The following is an 18,881-nucleotide window of genomic DNA, read 5'->3' on the forward strand; positions in this document are numbered from 1 at the left end:
TTTACGTTTGACCACCGAGCATTTTGTGTTTGTATCTTATTTTGCTCTGCAACTCCCTCTTGTGGACTCTTTGGTGATCAGCTGCTTATAAGTAGATAACTGTATTTGTTATCGTGTGCTTCATTGTATGAACCATATCATAATTCACTATCACATTGCCTGTAAATACCTCTCTGTAACAGTCTGTCATAGTAAGTGTTTTGTTTTATTCTTATGTATTCGCTGAAAAGTAAAGACAAAGGAAATTAATGTGGTAATACAGTAGAGAAAGTGCTTCATAAAACAAAGCAGTTTGTGTAAGATTCTTTGAAATAACGAAATATAAAGAAAAGGGTTGTTGTTAATAAAATGTTTATTCCTTCTGGGGATGTAAGTAAATTTATTGTTTACATAAGAAAGTTATGAGCCTCACTGCAGATGCTCCTAAAATAATTTCATTAAAGAGACAAAAAGTACAGTCAACCTTGTAAAAAAAAAATTAAATAAAGCAAAAACATTACAGACAAAACAAAGAAAAATACTGTTTAGGAATTAAACTTGAAATTCAAAATCGTTGTTTCTTAGTACCAGTGGTGAAACGAGTGTTTTTATGAATAAGATAAGTCTCTTTTCTAATTTGTCAAAGTTCAAAAACTACTGTGCTCTGTCATAAAAATGATGACATATGTATGTGTACACTGACAGACATCCCAAACGACCAATAACTGACCAAAATGACGCTCCAGGCGGAGCTACAATCTCCGGCGGAGGCTGGGTGTCGCCTGACCGGATGATGACAGAAGTTTTCAGTCTAATGTGGCGACTTTTATCATGCGATCACACATTTAAGACTCTTGCGAGTTTACTAAAGGCTGGTGGGACTTCTGACTCTTAGCTCTCTCGTGTCGTACTGAAATAAACTCCCCGAGCCTGTGACAGACTGCACTGCCATTCGGGAACTTTTGGTTTGCTGGACAAGAGACCCCCTTGGCTCCTGTTTGACCGTGGAGGAGAGCAGAATAAAGCCCACTGAGCTGACCGAGCTGCAGCTATGGGAAACCGGGGAATGGAAGACTTGATTCCCCTCATCAACAAGCTCCAAGACGCCTTCAGCTCTATCGGCCAGACCTGCAACTTGGACCTGCCTCAGATAGCGGTCGTCGGCGGTCAGAGTGCAGGGAAGAGCTCCGTGTTGGAGAATTTCGTTGGGAGGTTGTACCATTAATATGTAGAATTGGCTAAAACTGACACTGTGAAGCTTAACTTTCTTTTTTTGGCAGGAGTCTCTCGTTGTTCTTTTAATAAAAACAACACAGAGCTTTTGCGTAAAAGTCGCCAGCTAAACACTTGGTTACGCGTCTGTGTGTCGGAGCCTCCCAGTTTTCCAACAGATTATTTCCATTATGGAGCTGTGCTATTCACGATCGATAATTACGCATTTTACGCAAGAACACAGCTGTTTGTTTAGTGACTGGCAGAACTGGTACAAAACGAGTGTTAAAGTAAAGTGCAATAAAAAAAATAAAAGCTTTCGTCTTAGCGTCCATGTTCTTGAACTATACAGGCAAGAATGTGACTTTCTCATTAGATCTGTGTCCACTGTTCTTTCCAGTCATTGCTTCCTATTAGGCCCATTCTGTCAAACATTTACAAAGGCTGTTTTCCTTGAGACTGCTCATTCTGAAAAGAAAGATAGCTTCATAGTCCTCAAATTACACAGGTCAGGTAAATGTTTTACTTTCAAGGGTGAGGTATGTAAAGGTTGTTAGCAGTTATGATGAAGTCATCGTGGATTGATCATTTATTATGAGACAGTTACACCCATCGTATATATATGAAAATGCCTTGACTCTGCCCTCTCAGCATGCTAAGCACTGTTGAATTTCTTTGTGAGGCTGATGAATGAGCTAGAAGGAATTCCAGTAAGCAGTGTATGATTCTTCTTGATGATAAATAGCAGTAAAACAGCTGTTACATTATTGCCATATGTTTGAGGCACTCTGCTCACTTTATTACGTTGTGTAAAATAATCAGTATTTTACATTAAAAACACATTGACATAGCTTGAAACAAAATCCGGAAGGGGAATGTGACATGGCCGTAATGCAGTTATAGGGGCCTAATCCACAGTTTGAGTTTAGTAACAAAGTAACAGGACCACTTTAATCGACTACATGTCCAAATGATTTCATTTGTTGTTCAAGAGATCGGGAATGTGGATTAGGCTGCCATGTCTCCTTTTTCCCCGTTTCCTTTTGTCTCCAAGTCCCAAGCAGTGGCCGAGGGAGACAGTAGAGGCATTGATGTGTTTGTGCTGGGGTCATCAGTGATGTCACCAGCTGCACTGTCATGTGTATATGACACACTGGGTACCACCAGATACCCACAGAAGAGCACAGAGCTGTTTTCATGTTTGTTAGTTGCTCCACTGACATTCAGAGATGAAGCACTGCGTTTTGAGATTGGGGGGTTTACTTGTTTTACGAAGGTGGAAGTTAGTTTTTGTCAGACACATCCGGCTAACAGTTTCGATTATTGATGTAGGTTTTTTTTTTCTATTTTATTGTTTTATTTTATTGTTTATAAAATGTTGACAAGTTTCCCTTATTTTAGTTCTCCACTAAATGGGAAAAAAAGTTCCTTTTACATTTTGCTATAATGTAAAATTATCCCCCAAAATTAAATTTTTGTTTGTTTAAAAAGAAAGAAAGAAAAGATTATCATAATGCAAAATGTTCATGATTAATTTTGTGTTGGTGGACTAAATCATCAGTTGTTGTTTTTTTAAATTGTACTTGGTTTAGAGGACAAAAAACAGTTAGCAGTGTCCTTTGCAATTCCAGTTTAGATGACCCGCTGCTTCAACCGATTCATGTTGTGGTTTCATAAGTGACAGGAAGAGAGAGAAAAAAACAGGATGGGTCCACAGTTGTGCAATTTCCTCCCTGCGCTGTCAGCAATGACTACAAGCAGAGGCTGTATACATGTGTATAGCTTCAAATCATTATATGTTAGTGCGTGGGGCTTATTTACCTTACAATAAAACTTGGACCTTGCTGCTGGCTGGGCATGCAAACAGAAAAACAGATAAGGACATATTTTCATGGCCCAGAGAGATGTGTAGTCGGTGACCTGGAAATGATCACGATTCTATCGGACAGGAGTTTCCATTGTGATGAATGTCTATGTAATGAGAAGGGCAAACAGTGGGAGACATCTATTTGTCTTTGATCTATTTATATTGAACAGGGATGCAAGTCAATCTTGGGTTTGCATTAATAATGCAAAACCTCAGATGGAGGCCTGCATTTCCAGTTAATGGTATATGAAAGCTGTTTTACACCATGAACTCTTATTTTGGTAGGGGATGCTAAATATGTAGGATTTTGATATAGTTTAAAAATGAAATTGATGTTTTTTGTTGTTGTATTTACTTATAAGTCAAGCCCTTTTTGTAAAGCACCTTTTATTTGCCGGTTTTAAGATCACTTCACAGATGCCGTACAAGCTGATAATAAGACAGAAAAATGTTACAAAACAAATAAAAAAGTAGATTTAGTGCTATGTAAAATATATTACTAAACACAAGGAATTATAAAGTATAATAGAATAAGAAATGCAAAAAACATAAGTGCTGTAAACGCTGTATGAAACTAAAAAAGAAAAAAGAAAAAAGAAAAGCCTGTCCATTAAACATTACTTGTTGTGTTAAACTTTACCTGCTTCTCTCCTTCAGGGACTTTTTGCCCAGAGGATCTGGCATCGTCACCCGTCGCCCTCTCATCCTCCAGCTGGTTAACAGTAAAGCAGGCAAGTTGTTTCTCAGTTGTTAGGAAGTAGTTCTTGAAAATCTGGTCTTTCTTGAAGAAAGCTGGAGAAATGTACCACACAGGATTGTTTTGCGTTTACAATCCTGCACTCTAAATCCATATCAATACAGGTTTAATAATTGCATCATTTATGCCACTAATTGAGCTTCACTCACTACATCTTACAGCTGTGTTACTTTGTGCCGTTTCTTTCCAGTCCATTCGGTTTTCTCCTTGCCGTCTAAAACTTGTTTATCTCCATGTAGAGTATGCAGAGTTCTTGCACTGTAAAGGAAGGAAGTTTGTGGACTTTGATGAGGTCCGCCAGGAGATCGAAGCGGAAACAGACCGTCTCACTGGATCCAACAAAGGCATCTCCCCTATCCCCATCAACCTCCGTGTCTACTCCCCTAATGGTACCACACACACGTTTACAAACTCAGCCTTCTTAGTGCCAGTGCTCAACATCCGTCTGATCACTTTCACCGTTCCCTCTTTTCTCTGTCAGTGCTGAACCTGACCCTGATTGACCTACCGGGGATGACTAAAGTGCCTGTCGGTGACCAACCCCAGGACATTGAGCATCAGATCAGAGACATGTTGCTACAGTTCATCACTAAGGAGAGTTGTCTGATCCTGGCTGTTACCCCTGCAAACACAGACCTGGCCAACTCAGATGCCCTCAAGATAGCAAAGGAGGTGGACCCTCAGGGTAAGCCAATGTTCAGAATATGTGGACCTACACACATCTACATATTTCTTTTTGTAACTTTTTCGGTATAATTTTTGCAGCAACTTCAGGGATTGTACAGCAACTGCAAATTATTTGTTACTCAACAGTTATTAATGCTGATGACAATAAGTTTTTATTTGAAATCATTCTGAGATTATCTATCTGAATGCTAAAACATAATTATGACTTTTCTTCAGGGCTACGGACCATTGGTGTGATCACAAAGTTGGACTTGATGGACGAGGGGACAGATGCACGAGACATCCTGGAAAACAAACTTCTGCCGCTCCGCAGAGGTACGGACACAAAACCAAAGCATTAAAACTCCCACGCCATACCCACAGCAGTATCACCTGTTGTTTTGTGGACAACAGGTTTTGCTATATTGTTGTTTTCTTTAAACCTCGCATGACTATATTGGGACAACAGCCAGAGATATTTTAAGATAGAGGCATGTCTCTCAAATAATCCCAAATTAATTGATGAATTGAATGAGGCGGAAAAAGAACTACCAGGAGGGAAAGAATTAGGCAAAATTAGCAAACATGGAGCAAAAAATCTGTGATAAACTTGAACCTAGGTTGCTGCAGTGGCCTTTGGAATATGGATTAGCCTGTGCATAAGATGCACGGTAGCAGCATGCAAGTCAGCCACATGTTTAAGCTTTTTTAAAATTTTATTTTATCTTATTTTATTTGTCAGATTTGACTGATGATTCCATACACAGTTTTTATGCTGCATTAACCAATGAAATAGAAGTTAATATTAATAATGATACAAAATAATTGCCCGATTAAGTGTGCATTTAAAGATGGCTGATTACTTTCCTTTGTAAAAGGATGTTGTTTTACACAGTTTTGTGTTGCCAATTAACAGCCACAGTTAGCATCATTTTAGTTAGCATCCTATTTAATACTTACTTACTGGAATAACTGAACATCAGCTCTTTAGAGTGCATTCGGGTAAAATGCTAGACAACACGACACCTACCTATTACTCAGACAGCCACAAACATAATAAAGCATAATGTGGTTGCCATAAAAACAGGGGGATTAACTGTAAAGACCAAATCAATTTTGTTCCTGACTCCAACCTCCTGAGACCCAAGGACAAAAGAATCTTCCCACTGAACTTTTTTGTGATTTCCTGCCTCTTTGGAGCTAAAAGAGGCCACCCAAACACATGAGATATCAATGGAAAGTCCAGGATGTCCTCTATTTAGTACATCAGGACTTAGTAGGGTAGCTCAAATGAGTCAAAAAAGCAAATGTCCATTACAGAGGTCATAAATGAATAGCCTGGTTGTCAGGAGGATAAACAAGAAGTTGAACATTTTAATACAGGGGTAAAAAAAGCTACTGCATAGCCTCTAGTGGGGATTGGTGGAATTGCAGCTCATGTTTCAAAGAGGCTCTTTTGACTTAAGGTTTGCTTCAATTTTTACCTGTTATTTCAGATTCTGACACTTTATTGTCATTATCATTTCCACAGCAACAAAATGAAATGCATCCAGTAGAAGAATAGAGCAATAAAAAGAAAGCAAATTCATAATAACTAAGGAAAAACAACATAATAAAACACAGTCACGTGTTCTTGTTTTTTCACATATTACACATTGCCTTCCCACTGCTTTCGAAAACAGCAGTCAAAGGGCATTTATTCAGCATTAGGTGGAATAATTACTTTAGGAAAGAAACTGATCTTTAATCGGTTTGTCCTTGATTTAATAGCTCTGAATTTCCTCCCCAAGGGCAAGAGCTCAAACAGAGGTTTACTGGGTGTGTGTTGAGCCTTTGAGAGTATTTTTATGAGTTTTCTTTTTTAAATTGATGTAAAACAAACACTGTTTTAATCAGAGTTTAAGAAATTAACTTTGTAGGAACTGCATGTAGCTTTTTGTATAATATTTAGTTTTGTAATTTTTAACATATTTGGCCTAGCAACCAAAAGAACTTTTTAGTCACATGTGCTGTTGTTTTAGTAAAGTGTGGGGGGATGTTCCACTTTGTGAATTCTGTCTGGTCTTTAGTAAATCCATTAAATTTCTTGTGTGACTACAAATCAAAAAATGATGTGGTTCTGGTCTTCTAAACTCCCTGGGTGCCTTGTTTGTACTTTTCTTTAGGCTATATTGGTGTGGTGAACCGCAGTCAAAAGGACATTGATGGGAAGAAAGACATCCGTGCCGCTTTAGCCGCTGAAAGGAAGTTCTTCCTGTCTCATCCTGCATACAGGCACATTGCAGAACGCATGGGTACACCACACCTCCAGAAGTCCCTCAATCAAGTGAGACACACACCTGATTATACAAACACATATATCAGGCAACGACAGTCACTTATAGCACAGAAGTGTTCATAAAAACGTACAATTTTTTTGTAACTTCTTTACAGCAACTCACCAACCACATCCGCGACACGTTGCCAGGGTTACGCAGTAAACTCCAAAGCCAGCTGCTATCACTGGAGAAGGAGGTGGAGGAATACAAAAACTTCCGTCCTGACGACCCGGCACGCAAGACAAAGGCGTTACTTCAGTCAGTACCCACTTCCACAGACCCAGATCCACAGATGCATGAAAACTCTACAGGATATTACATTTAATATTCATTTTGTAAAACCTGCAGGATGGTGCAGCAGTTTGGTGTGGACTTTGAGAAGTGTATAGAAGGGTCTGGAGATCAAGTGGATACTTCCAACTTGTCTGGTGGAGCGAAGATTAACCGTATCTTTCATGAGCGGTTTCCCTTTGAACTAGTGAAGGTGACAAGTGTTATCATCCCTTTTCTCAAAAACAATTATTTTTCTTTGTTTTTTTGAGTTCTTTTAGGTCATATATTTTTTATTTGCCCCTGAATTACCCAAAGAACACAAGTGCCTCTTAGACTGTTGCTACTGTTAATTTGGCTGCAAGTATCACCGATGATACACATAATGAATCAAATCCACTGTGTCTTAGATGGAGTTTGATGAGAAGGAGCTGAGGAAAGAGATCAGCTATGCCATCAAGAACATCCATGGAGTCAGGCAAGTTGAGCCAGGCTGTGAAAAAACCCCACACATTTGTCTGCTCACCTGTCTTACCTCTTTTCTGTCCGCGCTTTATGTGTCCCTCTTTTGTGTCCTGGCTATAATGTGTTTTTTTTTCTGTAACCATTTTCTGTAATCTCTCGGCTGCTTGTCAGCCTTATGTATATTTTCTTTCCTCTGCTCTTCCTCGTTTGTTTTTCTCCACTCTCCGTTCATGCCTTCCCTGTGTGTATGTACCTGTTTCACACTGTTCCCATGTGTCTCCTACTCCATGTCTCCATGTTTGTCTTGTCTGTATGTCCTTCAGGACAGGCCTGTTCACCCCAGACTTGGCGTTTGAGGCCATAGTGAAAAAGCAGATCATTAAGCTGAAAGAGCCCTGTCTGAAATGCATCGACCTGGTCATCCAGGAGCTCATCAACACAGTCAGACAGTGCACCAATAAGGTATCACTGCATGGTCGCCTGCCCGACTGCTACTCATGCATAGCTTGTACTGCCAGATGTAATTTTTCACCCAACAGTAGCCATTTTTGTGTGCATCTGGACATTTTTTTCTTGGATTGCACAACTGAAACAGGAATTTAAAGAACTATTTTATAATCCTGCTTTGAGGTTTTCTGATATGAAGAAAACAATATAAAGCTACGTGTTCTGGCTGTACTGCAGTGCATTGGAGTTTGTAGTAAGAGATAGACGGGCTGTGACACATTCCTGTACAGGTTCTTTGCAAAAAACAAGCTGCAGGCCTGGTTTGAAGAAATAGCTCGAGACAGCGTCTACAGCCACAGCTGCTTCCTGAGATTATACTTAATCAAAGCCCTGCTTTGAACTAAATTTCAGCATGCTATTGTTTCTGTTCAATCGCGAAACTCCAACATATAGCTGACACTGGGGGGAACTCTTTTTGGGCAAGTTGAAATTGTGTTATGAAGGTGGGACTAACCAAAGTTGTTAGGCTTTATTGTGATTGCCTGTACACAGTTTGATGTCGTGTTTCTACAGCGACAAAGAAGATATAAGCCGACCAGCTAACTTGCACATGTACAGGAAGCTGAAACCTCCATCAACCTGCAGCTTGTTTCTGTTCTGAACATGAAGTAGAACTAACTAACCACCTGTTTTTCCCTTTTGTCATATTCCTCAACCTTCATCTTTACATCCCCTCTTTAAATGCTTTGTTTTCCCAAACTATTCCATCCAACATGGGCTTTTTGGGTTTTTTTATCACCATTCCCTTTTTTCTCCCACCATGGCACATACAACACTTCCTCCTCTTTCTCCTGATATTAAACCTCCAACTCCCACGATGCATCACTACAGGACAGGCCTGTTCACCCCAGACTTGGCGTTTGAAGCTATAGTGAAAAAGCAGATCATTAAGCTGAAAGATCCCTGTCTGAAATGTGTTGACCTGGTCGTCGTCGAGCTTGTCACCCTGATCAGGAAGTGCACTGAAAAGGTAAACATGAATAGCAGAGAGGCATGTTGAGGTTATGGAGAGAGAGCTAAAGGACAAAAGAGTGAAGGAGAAAAAACAGACAGGCTAAGACTAAATAGTGATAAAGAGCAGATAAATTCAATAAACTAACTCGTCCTGTCAGTGTCCCGCTGCTTGAAGGCTTTGCTGAACATCCATCCTGCTGCTCCCCTGGACCCCCAATGACAAATCCAAGAGCCCCTTCCCACTCTGATCCTGAAATCCACTCAGCCCATCATCACTGGGATTAGTGATTTAACACTACCTCACCAATATCAAATCCATTCCCCTCTCACAAGACATGTGGCTGCTTAAAACGGCACAGCTGTGGCTGGTGTTGTGTATATTTCAAGTGGTGTACCTTTTCTACACTATTCACATCCACAATGAGACACTCACAATGCTCTTCCAGACTGTTTTTTCCCTCTTTCCTATCTTTTAACCTCACTGATTTCCTGGTTTCTCTATGAGCTTGAGATTATAGTACAGTGGAAGGGGTTAATTAACCCGGTGCTGTTTTATAATATGGTTACATTTTCATAGATAAGAAAAAATCTCAAGCTGATAGAGGACTTGTTAACGCATGCCTCCTAAGGTGTTGTGTGTTAGTTGTCTGACCTCAAACATGTGTTCATGGTGTAACTTAACTGTCACTGGTTGAGTGTAGCTGCTGACAAGGAGACACAGATTGTTTTACAGTGTTGAGCCTGCATGCAGTAACAGTGTATCCGTGTGTAATCTGCATCAATCTGCAGCAGTGCATGTGTCTCTGTATGTGTGCTTTCTACAGCTGACCTCGTACCCCCGACTGAGAGAGGAGACCGAGCGGATTGTCACCACTTATATCAGAGAGAGAGACAGCAAAACCAAAGACCAGGTGCGTGCTAGAGATGGAGCTTGCCTGAACAATTATAAAGCTTGCCTTGTTTGTGTACACAACACGTCATGTTTTGCCCTCTTTGGCAGGTGCTGCTGTTGATTGACATTGAGCTGTCCTACATAAACACTAACCATGAGGACTTTATTGGATTTGCCAAGTAAGACCAACTTAAAATATAGATTATTCAGTTTAATTAGGATAAGTAAATGTGGGGGTTCATATTCACTTTTTAATTATATACATGATAGTAAAATCTTTCCATTTCCATGATAAATCGTAGTGACTAAAACATTATCTGCCTTTTTCCACCACTAGTTGCTGCCAGAAAACATCTAAGTCTTAAATCATTTAGCAAGCAAGTGGCTGTCATGTGACCTGCCTCCTGTGTGCTCCAAACACGAACCCATAACTGAAAACTCATCTGAAGCAGACTCATATGCCACATGTGAGAAAGGGCATCTGCGTAAACAGCTTTATTCTCTTTAAGATCAATTCAGTGTGTAGAGTTTATCAATCAAATCTTGAGCTTTATCGTGTGGAACTTTCAAACTGTTCTGTAGTATCAGGAAAAAGTAAGCCTAAATTTGAAATGATGCATACACAGGCTAAGATTCTTTCTCAACACAAAAAGCATTCACTTAAATTTATTGGGATTATTTTACCTTTACAGTTAAAATACAACCTAAGGGCGGCACCGATTACCTCACACCTGTCAGTGGAATTACCCTAGAGCAGTTTCTTGTAACTTGTCAGTTAACGTGTCAGAATTTGTAGAAGTGAGAATTTGCAGTTGTTTTTCTTTTTGTGCTGTTTTAGTGATAGATATTTCGTCACACTGTTGTAAACCACATGTTTAATCATCAATTTCAGTTCTAACAATGAACAAACATAATCATTAGCCATGACTGTAGGTGATTAGTCACTGGGCACTGTATTAGGTACACCTAGTACCTAGGGTGGAGCTCCTTTTGCCTTGGGAGCTCCACCTTATGCCTTTTTTCATAGCAGAGAATCAACAAAGCACTGGAAAATATATTTTTCAAAGATTTTGGTCCATATTGAAGTGATAGCACCACAGTTGGATTTGTCAGTTGCACGTCCATCTATTCACCACCTCCCCAAAGGTCCTCCACTGGATTCAGATATAGTAAATGTGGAGGCCTTTTAAGAACATTCAACTCATTTTCATTTTCAAGAAACCAGCTCGAGATAATCTGAGCTTTGTGACATGACACTCTATCCTGTTGAACAGCCAACAGAAAGCAGGTACATTGTAATCATAAAATCATAAAAAGGTACTCAGGGAGCCTCTGTATGCTCACTGTGTATGCTCACTTGGTATTAAGGGGCCTAAAGTGTGCCAAGAAAACCTGTCTCACACCATTACACCATCACCAGCCTAAATGTTTGACACATGGTAGGATGAATCCCTCCTTTTAAGTTGTTTATGCAAAATAAAAGGAGGGATTCATCCTACTCATCCTGGTCCAGTGAGAGTCCGATTTCCACTGCTGCATTTGCATCAGAAAGTTGTTTATGCAAAATTCTGATGCAAATGCAGCAGTGGAAATCGGACTCTCACTGGACCAGGCAACATTTCTCCAGTCTTTTACTGTCCTTTTGTGTAGCCTCAGTTTTCTGTTCTTCTGCCTGTTGTGTGCTCAGTGATGCTCTTCTTCATAGCTTGGTTGTGACGAGTGGTTATTTTTATCAGCTTTAAGCAGTCTGGCTATTCTACTCTGACCTCTGACATCTACAAGTCATTTTCTCACAGAGAACTGTCGTCAGCTGCATATTATCTTTTTTCAGGACCATCTGTTGTAAACCCTAGAGATGGTTGTGTAGATCAGCACTTTCTGAAACACTCAGACAAGCTCGCCTCACACCTGTAATAGTGCCACATTCAAAGCCACTTAAACCACCTTGTTCTCAATTTTGATGCTCAGTTTGAACTTTAGCAGGTCAGCTCGAACATGCCTAAATGCACTGACTGTCTGCAAAGTGACTGACTGATTAAATATTTGCATTAATGGGCAGTTGAACGGCTAATAAAGTGGGCATTTTGTGTAAATATATTTTGGTTTGGTTAACGTTTAATCTTTCTGCCTTTTAGTTTAAAATGAAATTCTACTAAACCCAAATGCATTTAAAGGCTACTCAACAGTTCATCCTGCTCTGCCTTAACCTCCTAGGACCTGGTGTCCACATATGTGGACATCACATTTTGGGTTATTTAGACCAAAATACTCAATTCTGCTCTACAAGGGCCTGATATCCACTTACGAGGACATTATACTGCTACTGTTCTATCCAAATTTTAAACTAATATCCTCATATGTGGCTCTTATTTTTCATAAAAACAAAAATAAGGTAAAAAAAAATCTGGTAATTCTTTGTTTTTACATTCATCCGGCCCCAATCAGCCCAAATATCAAAGAGAAATTAAAAATGCATGCCGTGGAAGAGTTCGGGTCTTAGGAGGTTAAAGATAAAAAAAATATATCAAAAGCAAACTGATCAAAAGGAAACTGATGTCTTAGATTCTTTTATGTTGCATGAAAGATTCCAAGAGTAGTGACAGTTATTGACTTTCTCCGTCATCTGTTCCCCGTTTGAAAACAGTTCTGTATCTGATGTTATGAAATCTGCCTCCTACAGCGCCCAGCAAAGGACTGCAGCTAATGCCACCAAGAAGCGAGCCATGCCCAATCAGGTGATCAAAGATACAGTCTACACCTCATCTAAAGTGCACATGCCTCTGTGATGTCATCATAGACCCTGCTTCCATCTGCTGTTATTCTGTTTTCATTTCTTGATGTTGTCTCAGCCTATCTCTCCTGCCATTACTACCTTGTTTCGTCACACGTTCATACTCTTGTCTGTGGCCCTCTAGTACTCTCCCTTAATTTCCCTTTCCTCTGCCTCTTCTTGTGGTTCTCCTTTAAATAGCCCAGGGAGAGATTCTTGTAAGTATGAAGCCCCCACGTCTCCATTTGTCACTTCCTTCTTCACTGGGTGCAGAGTGAATGGTCATTCGGACCATGCCGAGAAGCAAGATTTGTACTCCGTGATGAGAGGAATTGGGAAGTGAGAGTTACACTAACAAGGATGTGTTATGAGAACTGGAGTAGCTGTCATTAAAAAAAAGCAAACAAACAAAAAAACTTACAGCTTCCTTTTTTAAAATTCACTGTAATGTTCTGTATACACAAGGCAAGTTGATGTGTGGGAATTTGGGACAATTTTTATTAAACTTACGATAAGTTCACAGTCACATGTACTAAAAAAAAAATTCTGGAAAAACTTTGTTGTTTGGAGTAAATTGCAGCAAACCAGTAAAGACAACCCACTACCTAAAGAAAGTAGAAAAACTGTCTGTAAACTTGCAGTTTCAGCAGGATTTACCGGCGTTAGAAGCCCAACAGTGCATCATTTGTCAGGAGAAGCTGATTACTGATATGGTGCCAAATTAGCTTAAGAGGCGCTTGGAAATCAATCATGACATCTTAAAAATCTTAGAAAGATTGAAACCAGAAGAAAATGCCAACGGAGTGAGATTGTAGGTTTCCTGCTAGGTCCAGGGTCCACTAATGTGCCTCAAATGTACCTAAGCTCCCTCCGTGTGTGTCAGGCACAAAGAAATTGAAAACCACTGGCCAAATCATAAAGGATGCCCGTGTGGATGTGTTTTAACAGAATAGACTGATACAAACTGCTGCCATAGCATAAACAGCTGTGGCTTTGTTATTTTGTAGCTCACAGCTCAGATGCTCAGTTCTTTTGCTGTGTCAGTGACCATTCCACAGAAACAAACAAGAAATTTGTAGCTCCACTCCAGCACATTTGATTAATGAAATTTAGCCATCAGTAATCCCTTCCAAGCTGAACTACAGGCTCTTTTAAAAATCACATTTTAATTGCAGTATTAAGACTTTAAGTAATTAACAGTGACACATATCTGCAATTATGACTAATTATACTGGGAAATTCGTGCACTAGTGGTCTATAAAAGTTACATTTTGAACCAATTTGTCACAGCTATCCACTGTAACAAATTGTCTGCAAGGCTGACGCACCAACTGTGCAATCCATCTATGGTTACGCCAACCAGATTTCAAGTATTGCATACGTCTGCTCATTATCCCTGTGTGTTCATTTGTCTTCCTGTTCATCAGTCTGGCAGTAAAAAGGATGCAAAGAAGGTGACTTTCCATTTGAACCTATTATCACTTGTTTGTACTCTTTGTGGTGCATTTATTGATGCTGTACGGACTGATCTGATTGCTTAGTGATCTCCTTTTTTTTTATTAAGAACATTGTTACACCAGCATGGCTGCTATGTTGCTGTTTTTAATGTTGCTGTGGCATTTTTTGGGGCATATATTCGGAGTATGTTTAGGTTTCATTTGTTTTTACCATTCTGGTCGCTTGCTGTTGATCACCTGTCTGTACAGCTTAATCAACTGTTGGACTTAACTGTGTACAGGTCATCCGCAGAGGTTGGCTCACCATCAACATCAGCATTATGAAAGGGGGATCCAAGGAATACTGGTTTGTCCTGACTGCCGAGTCTCTGTCCTGGTACAAAGACGAAGAGGTAAGCCTGCTTTCAAAGACAAAAGGTTAAGTAATAATTTACTGGAGTAAAGCGGAAGTTACAGCATACCAACAATGGCAATATCTTACGTGTGCGTTTAAAGAAATGTCTTAAAGTTATTCCGAGCAGTGAATGAGTTTGTTTTGAAATAACTTTATGCATTTCAGTCTGTCTACTTTTCAACTTGTCAATACATAACTGTTTCTTTTATCAGGAAAAGGAAAAGAAGTATATGCTGCCTCTTGACAACCTGAAGCTGAGAGATGTGGAAAAGGGCTTCATGTCCAGCAAGCACGTCTTTGCCATCTTCAATACTGAACAGAGGTGTGGATGCTTTAATCGACTATAATCATTACAGTGATGCTGGGATTGTTTTTTTTAGATATGATCTTTGGTCAAAGTTTGTGCATGTCTTTTTTACAGGAATGTGTACAAAGACCTGCGTCAGATTGAACTGGCATGTGACACTCAGGAGGATGTTGACAGCTGGAAGGCTTCCTTCCTGAGAGCTGGTGTTTACCCAGAAAAGGACCAGGTATTTCATTGTTACACTTACAATCTAGAAAACTGGGGAACCGTTTATTCTAGTGCTTTCAGAGGTGAGTATTACAAAGCATTATGTTCAGAGTACACTGAAGGAAACTGCAATAACAATCACAACAGTGCATTGCAAACTGTTGCATTGTCACAGGAACAACATGCAAATATCTTTATCTTTGACAAATTGCTGCTAATTCCATTTAACACAGCTTCAACTATAGAAGACAGATTTTAAAAATGGAATATTTGAGCAGCAAAATCAGTTTTGCTTTGATCTGCCCAAAAGTCATTTACATGTCTCCTTAATTGGACTATGGGGAAGTGTCAGACCTACATCTTTTAATCTTTTACGTATAAGTATAAAGTTTCACACCTTTAATGTGCAGCTGTCACATTAGAAGTGAAAAGCAGCAGCGTTAAAATTAATATAATGTTATAAATTCATGATAATTAACCACCATCTGCAAGGACTTCACTTATTCCTAGCACTATTGTGCCTTTTTCACCAAGTCTCATTTTATGTGAGCACACACAGAGGCTGAAGAAGAAACTCTCGATTCACAAAGGAATTGTATTATCGTTTATCTCTGACGGAGGTTTTATTCATATATTTATTTAAAGCTAGCTCACAAAAGAAAGCCTGGCTGTGTTGAAATACCTTTGCATCGTACCCTTCTGCTGGTACAGTCCAGAATTGGTGTTTCTAAATGTGTTAACTTTTTATCTAAAGACACCTGCTATTCATGGTCATTTTTGCTTCGTCTGTCTCTGTCCATCTGTCTGGTGTCCTGCAGACTGAGAATGAAGATGCGATTAATTCTAGCGACACCGTGTCCATGGACCCGCAGCTGGAGCGACAGGTGGAGACTATCCGCAACCTTGTGGACTCATACATCAGCATTGTCAACAAGTCCATCAGAGATCTCATGCCCAAGACCATCATGCATCTCATGATCAACAGCGTATGTCTACTGCTTTATTGCTGTGACTCAACATTAGTCGGAGACTTTACTCAAAGCAGGCAGGAAGTAGACAGCTGCTGAGTGTAGTGGTACAGATAAAAGAGTCATACATTTCCCCTCAGGAGTTGGCAAAGACTAAAACAGTGTTAAAAAGTGGGGCTGGGAATAATTATATAATAATTTAAACATTGCACTTTATCTAAAAAGCAACTTTATAGAGTCCTGCTCAAAATTATTTATAGCTTTTCAAATGTGGAATACCAAATCTTATTAGAATTCGTTTTCTAAACTGCTGCCCTTTTCCCACTCGCACTTCCAGGCCAAGGACTTCATCCACTCAGAGCTGCTTGCCTACCTGTACTCTGCAGGGGACCAGGGCAGCTTGATGGAGGAGTCAGCAGAGCAGGCTCAGAGGAGAGATGAGATGCTGAGGATGTACCACGCTCTGAAAGAAGCTCTGGTCATCATCGGAGATATCAGCACCACCACGATTTCTACTCCAGTCCCGCCACCCGTCGACGATACCTGGATTGCCAAAGAGCCAAGGTACAACATAATTTTGGACAAATTCACACAACACTTACATAAAATATTACATTAAAACTTAAATACAAGATAAAACAAAGCTGCTGAGACTATGGAAATAATAAAGGGAAATAAAAAAAACAATATTAATAATAATTAAAACCCTTTTCACACTTGTATTAACAATGAACTCATGTGATTTGGGAAGTACCCACAACATCTGTGTTTTGGGCAACACAAAGACAAGTTCACTCTAAATTTACTGACATCTGTGGTCACCAGGTAGAGACCCAGTGTTACTATTAATAGACATATAGTCACTGTTGATTTGTTTCAATGTTTCCAAACCACTGAATATCCCAAAGTAATGTTAGTTCTCTGCAAAACAGACAAACTAGGCTTGACTCATTTTATTACTCCAGATGTCCAGCAGAGGTCAGCTAAAGACTGTTTTTTCCACCAATGCAAAAGAGCATTTTCAGTTATACCAGCATCCAACTATGTTCATGTTTTTTGCAGTAATGAAACAGATTGAAGTATAAAAGTCACATAATATGAGTTCTGTCGGCTGGAACATCAAAAAAGACAGTATCGTTTACCCTATTTAAATATATGCTATGCTAAAATTAAATATATGACATTTGTTTTTGACATGATATTAAATATCTTTCCGCATCTTTCTTTCAGTCCTCCAGCATCCCGTCCTGGCACCGCATCAGGGGCCCCTCCCAGCCGACCCCCAGGGGTGAGGGGGGCCACTCCAGGTCCTCCATCTGCTGTCAACCCATCACCAGCATTTGGACCTCCCGTGCCTTCCCGGCCTCCAGGCGATCCCAACTCTGTTCCTCTAGTCCCATCAAGGCCGGCCCGTGTGCCTCCAGCGCTGCCACCGGGCGTTCCTAGGTAAAACTACACACACACACACATACAGACCTTGAAGCTTTTTTTGTGTGGCTTTGGTATTGGGGAAAGTTGCACTGAAACATTTGGTGAAGGGCTGCACTATGTGTTACTCAGGCTTTTGTTGGTGGTTTGGGAAAAACTGATGCATGACCTTCTGATAATATTTTTCCTTGCATGTTCCCTCCCCTTCCCTTCCCCCAATACCTCTTCTCCTCTCTTTTCCTGCAGCAGAAGACCACCGGCTGCTCCCAACCGACCTACTATCATACGTCCTTCAGAGCCCTCGCTTCTTGATTAGAAACCTTTTTTTTTTATCTGGTCTTAAAGACTTTGTTTACACTTATATATTTCTTTTAAGCAGAAATAGTCACTAATTTTTTTCCTGTAACTTTAGACTACTGTTAAGTAGTAATCTGATGCTGTTTCAGTCTGTGCATTTCAGAAGCATATTGTATGTAATTGTGAGATTTTTTTTAACAAGTACATAATGACATTTCCTGCATTTAGTATTATGAAAGGGGATAAATTTGATGACTTTAATGGCTCAAAAGTGTGGAACCAGCAAGTCAGGCTGAATTTTTCATTGTGCATTTAAATTGAAATGTGTCTTACAACAATACAATTTATAACTTTTTGTATTATGTGTACTTGCTAATATTTTGTCAGCAATTTTACACACTATTCACCTCAATAAGTAAAACCGCACTTTTCTCTCAATTTTTCTCAGCTTCAAACAGGCTTATACAAATTAGAGTGACCAGTATTTTATATGCTTGATAATTTTGACTAATTAAGTTTTTATGGGTAAGGTTTTACCATTTCTGTTTTAAAGACCAAGTAAACAAGAGACAGAAGAGGGGAAAAACCCACTGCTGCTGGAGCAGTGGGGTTTTTTCTGGTTTAACAACAATAAATATACAGTAGTTGAGGTAAGAGTGAACTTACCCAGTCAAACACCCAGTCTGACAATTACCTCCCACAACTGTTCATCCTCATTAGTGCCTACAGTAAAGAAAGAAATTATAATTACTTAAAAAAAAATCTAAGCCATAATGGAAAAAAATGTAAGGAAGACGTTCTTCTTCTTCATGAAGTGATGGAGTGAATAAATGAATAGAAAAAGACAAGTGTTTGGTGGCTGCAGCTTCTTCTTCTTCACTTTTCTCAAGTTTTTTTTTTTTTTTTTTGCACAAAGAGTGAAACATGCAGAACATGCTTCTTGTGACAGCATTTACACAGAATTGAGGTTAAGAACTTTTGATTTGTAAGATTAGGAGACCAAGAGAAAAATTTCACTTTCTGTATGCGGCATGATAAGATCTTCTGCAAAGCATGATGAAAGCTAGTTGCTTTTGGTGTTTTGCCGTTCATGTAGCTGGGAAGGAATTACTAAAGGTATGCAATCCTGTTCTTCCTCACCTTTTCTTCTGTCCGCTGTGTTTTAC

The 18,881-nt window shown here is 39.6% G+C and overlaps 1 protein-coding gene across 2 annotated transcripts; it reads left to right on the forward strand.

Moving 5' to 3' along the window:
* Positions 1 to 755: 755 nt before the first annotated feature.
* dnm2b (dynamin 2b) lies at positions 756 to 18,563 on the forward strand. Of its 2 annotated transcripts, none has more exons than XM_080880608.1 (20): positions 756 to 1,191; positions 3,716 to 3,789; positions 4,055 to 4,204; positions 4,297 to 4,500; positions 4,719 to 4,817; positions 6,647 to 6,807; positions 6,915 to 7,057; positions 7,148 to 7,283; positions 7,480 to 7,547; positions 7,858 to 7,996; positions 9,820 to 9,906; positions 9,996 to 10,066; positions 12,568 to 12,622; positions 14,396 to 14,506; positions 14,721 to 14,830; positions 14,930 to 15,041; positions 15,841 to 16,008; positions 16,328 to 16,554; positions 17,221 to 17,436; positions 17,665 to 18,563. In XM_080880608.1, the coding sequence occupies exons 1-20, from the start codon at positions 1,031 to 1,033 to the stop codon at positions 17,732 to 17,734; spliced, it is 2,562 nt and encodes an 853-aa protein (XP_080736734.1). In that variant the 5' UTR covers positions 756 to 1,030; the 3' UTR covers positions 17,735 to 18,563. The 2 variants fall into 2 exon arrangements, with proteins under 2 accessions (XP_080736734.1, XP_080736735.1); XM_080880609.1 differs by having other exon boundaries at positions 17,668 to 18,563.
* Positions 18,564 to 18,881: the final 318 nt, after the last annotated feature.

Source organism: Rhamphochromis sp. 'chilingali', assembly GCF_963969265.1.
Source record: "Rhamphochromis sp. 'chilingali' genome assembly, chromosome: 4".
Lineage (NCBI taxonomy): Eukaryota > Metazoa > Chordata > Actinopteri > Cichliformes > Cichlidae > Rhamphochromis > Rhamphochromis sp. 'chilingali'.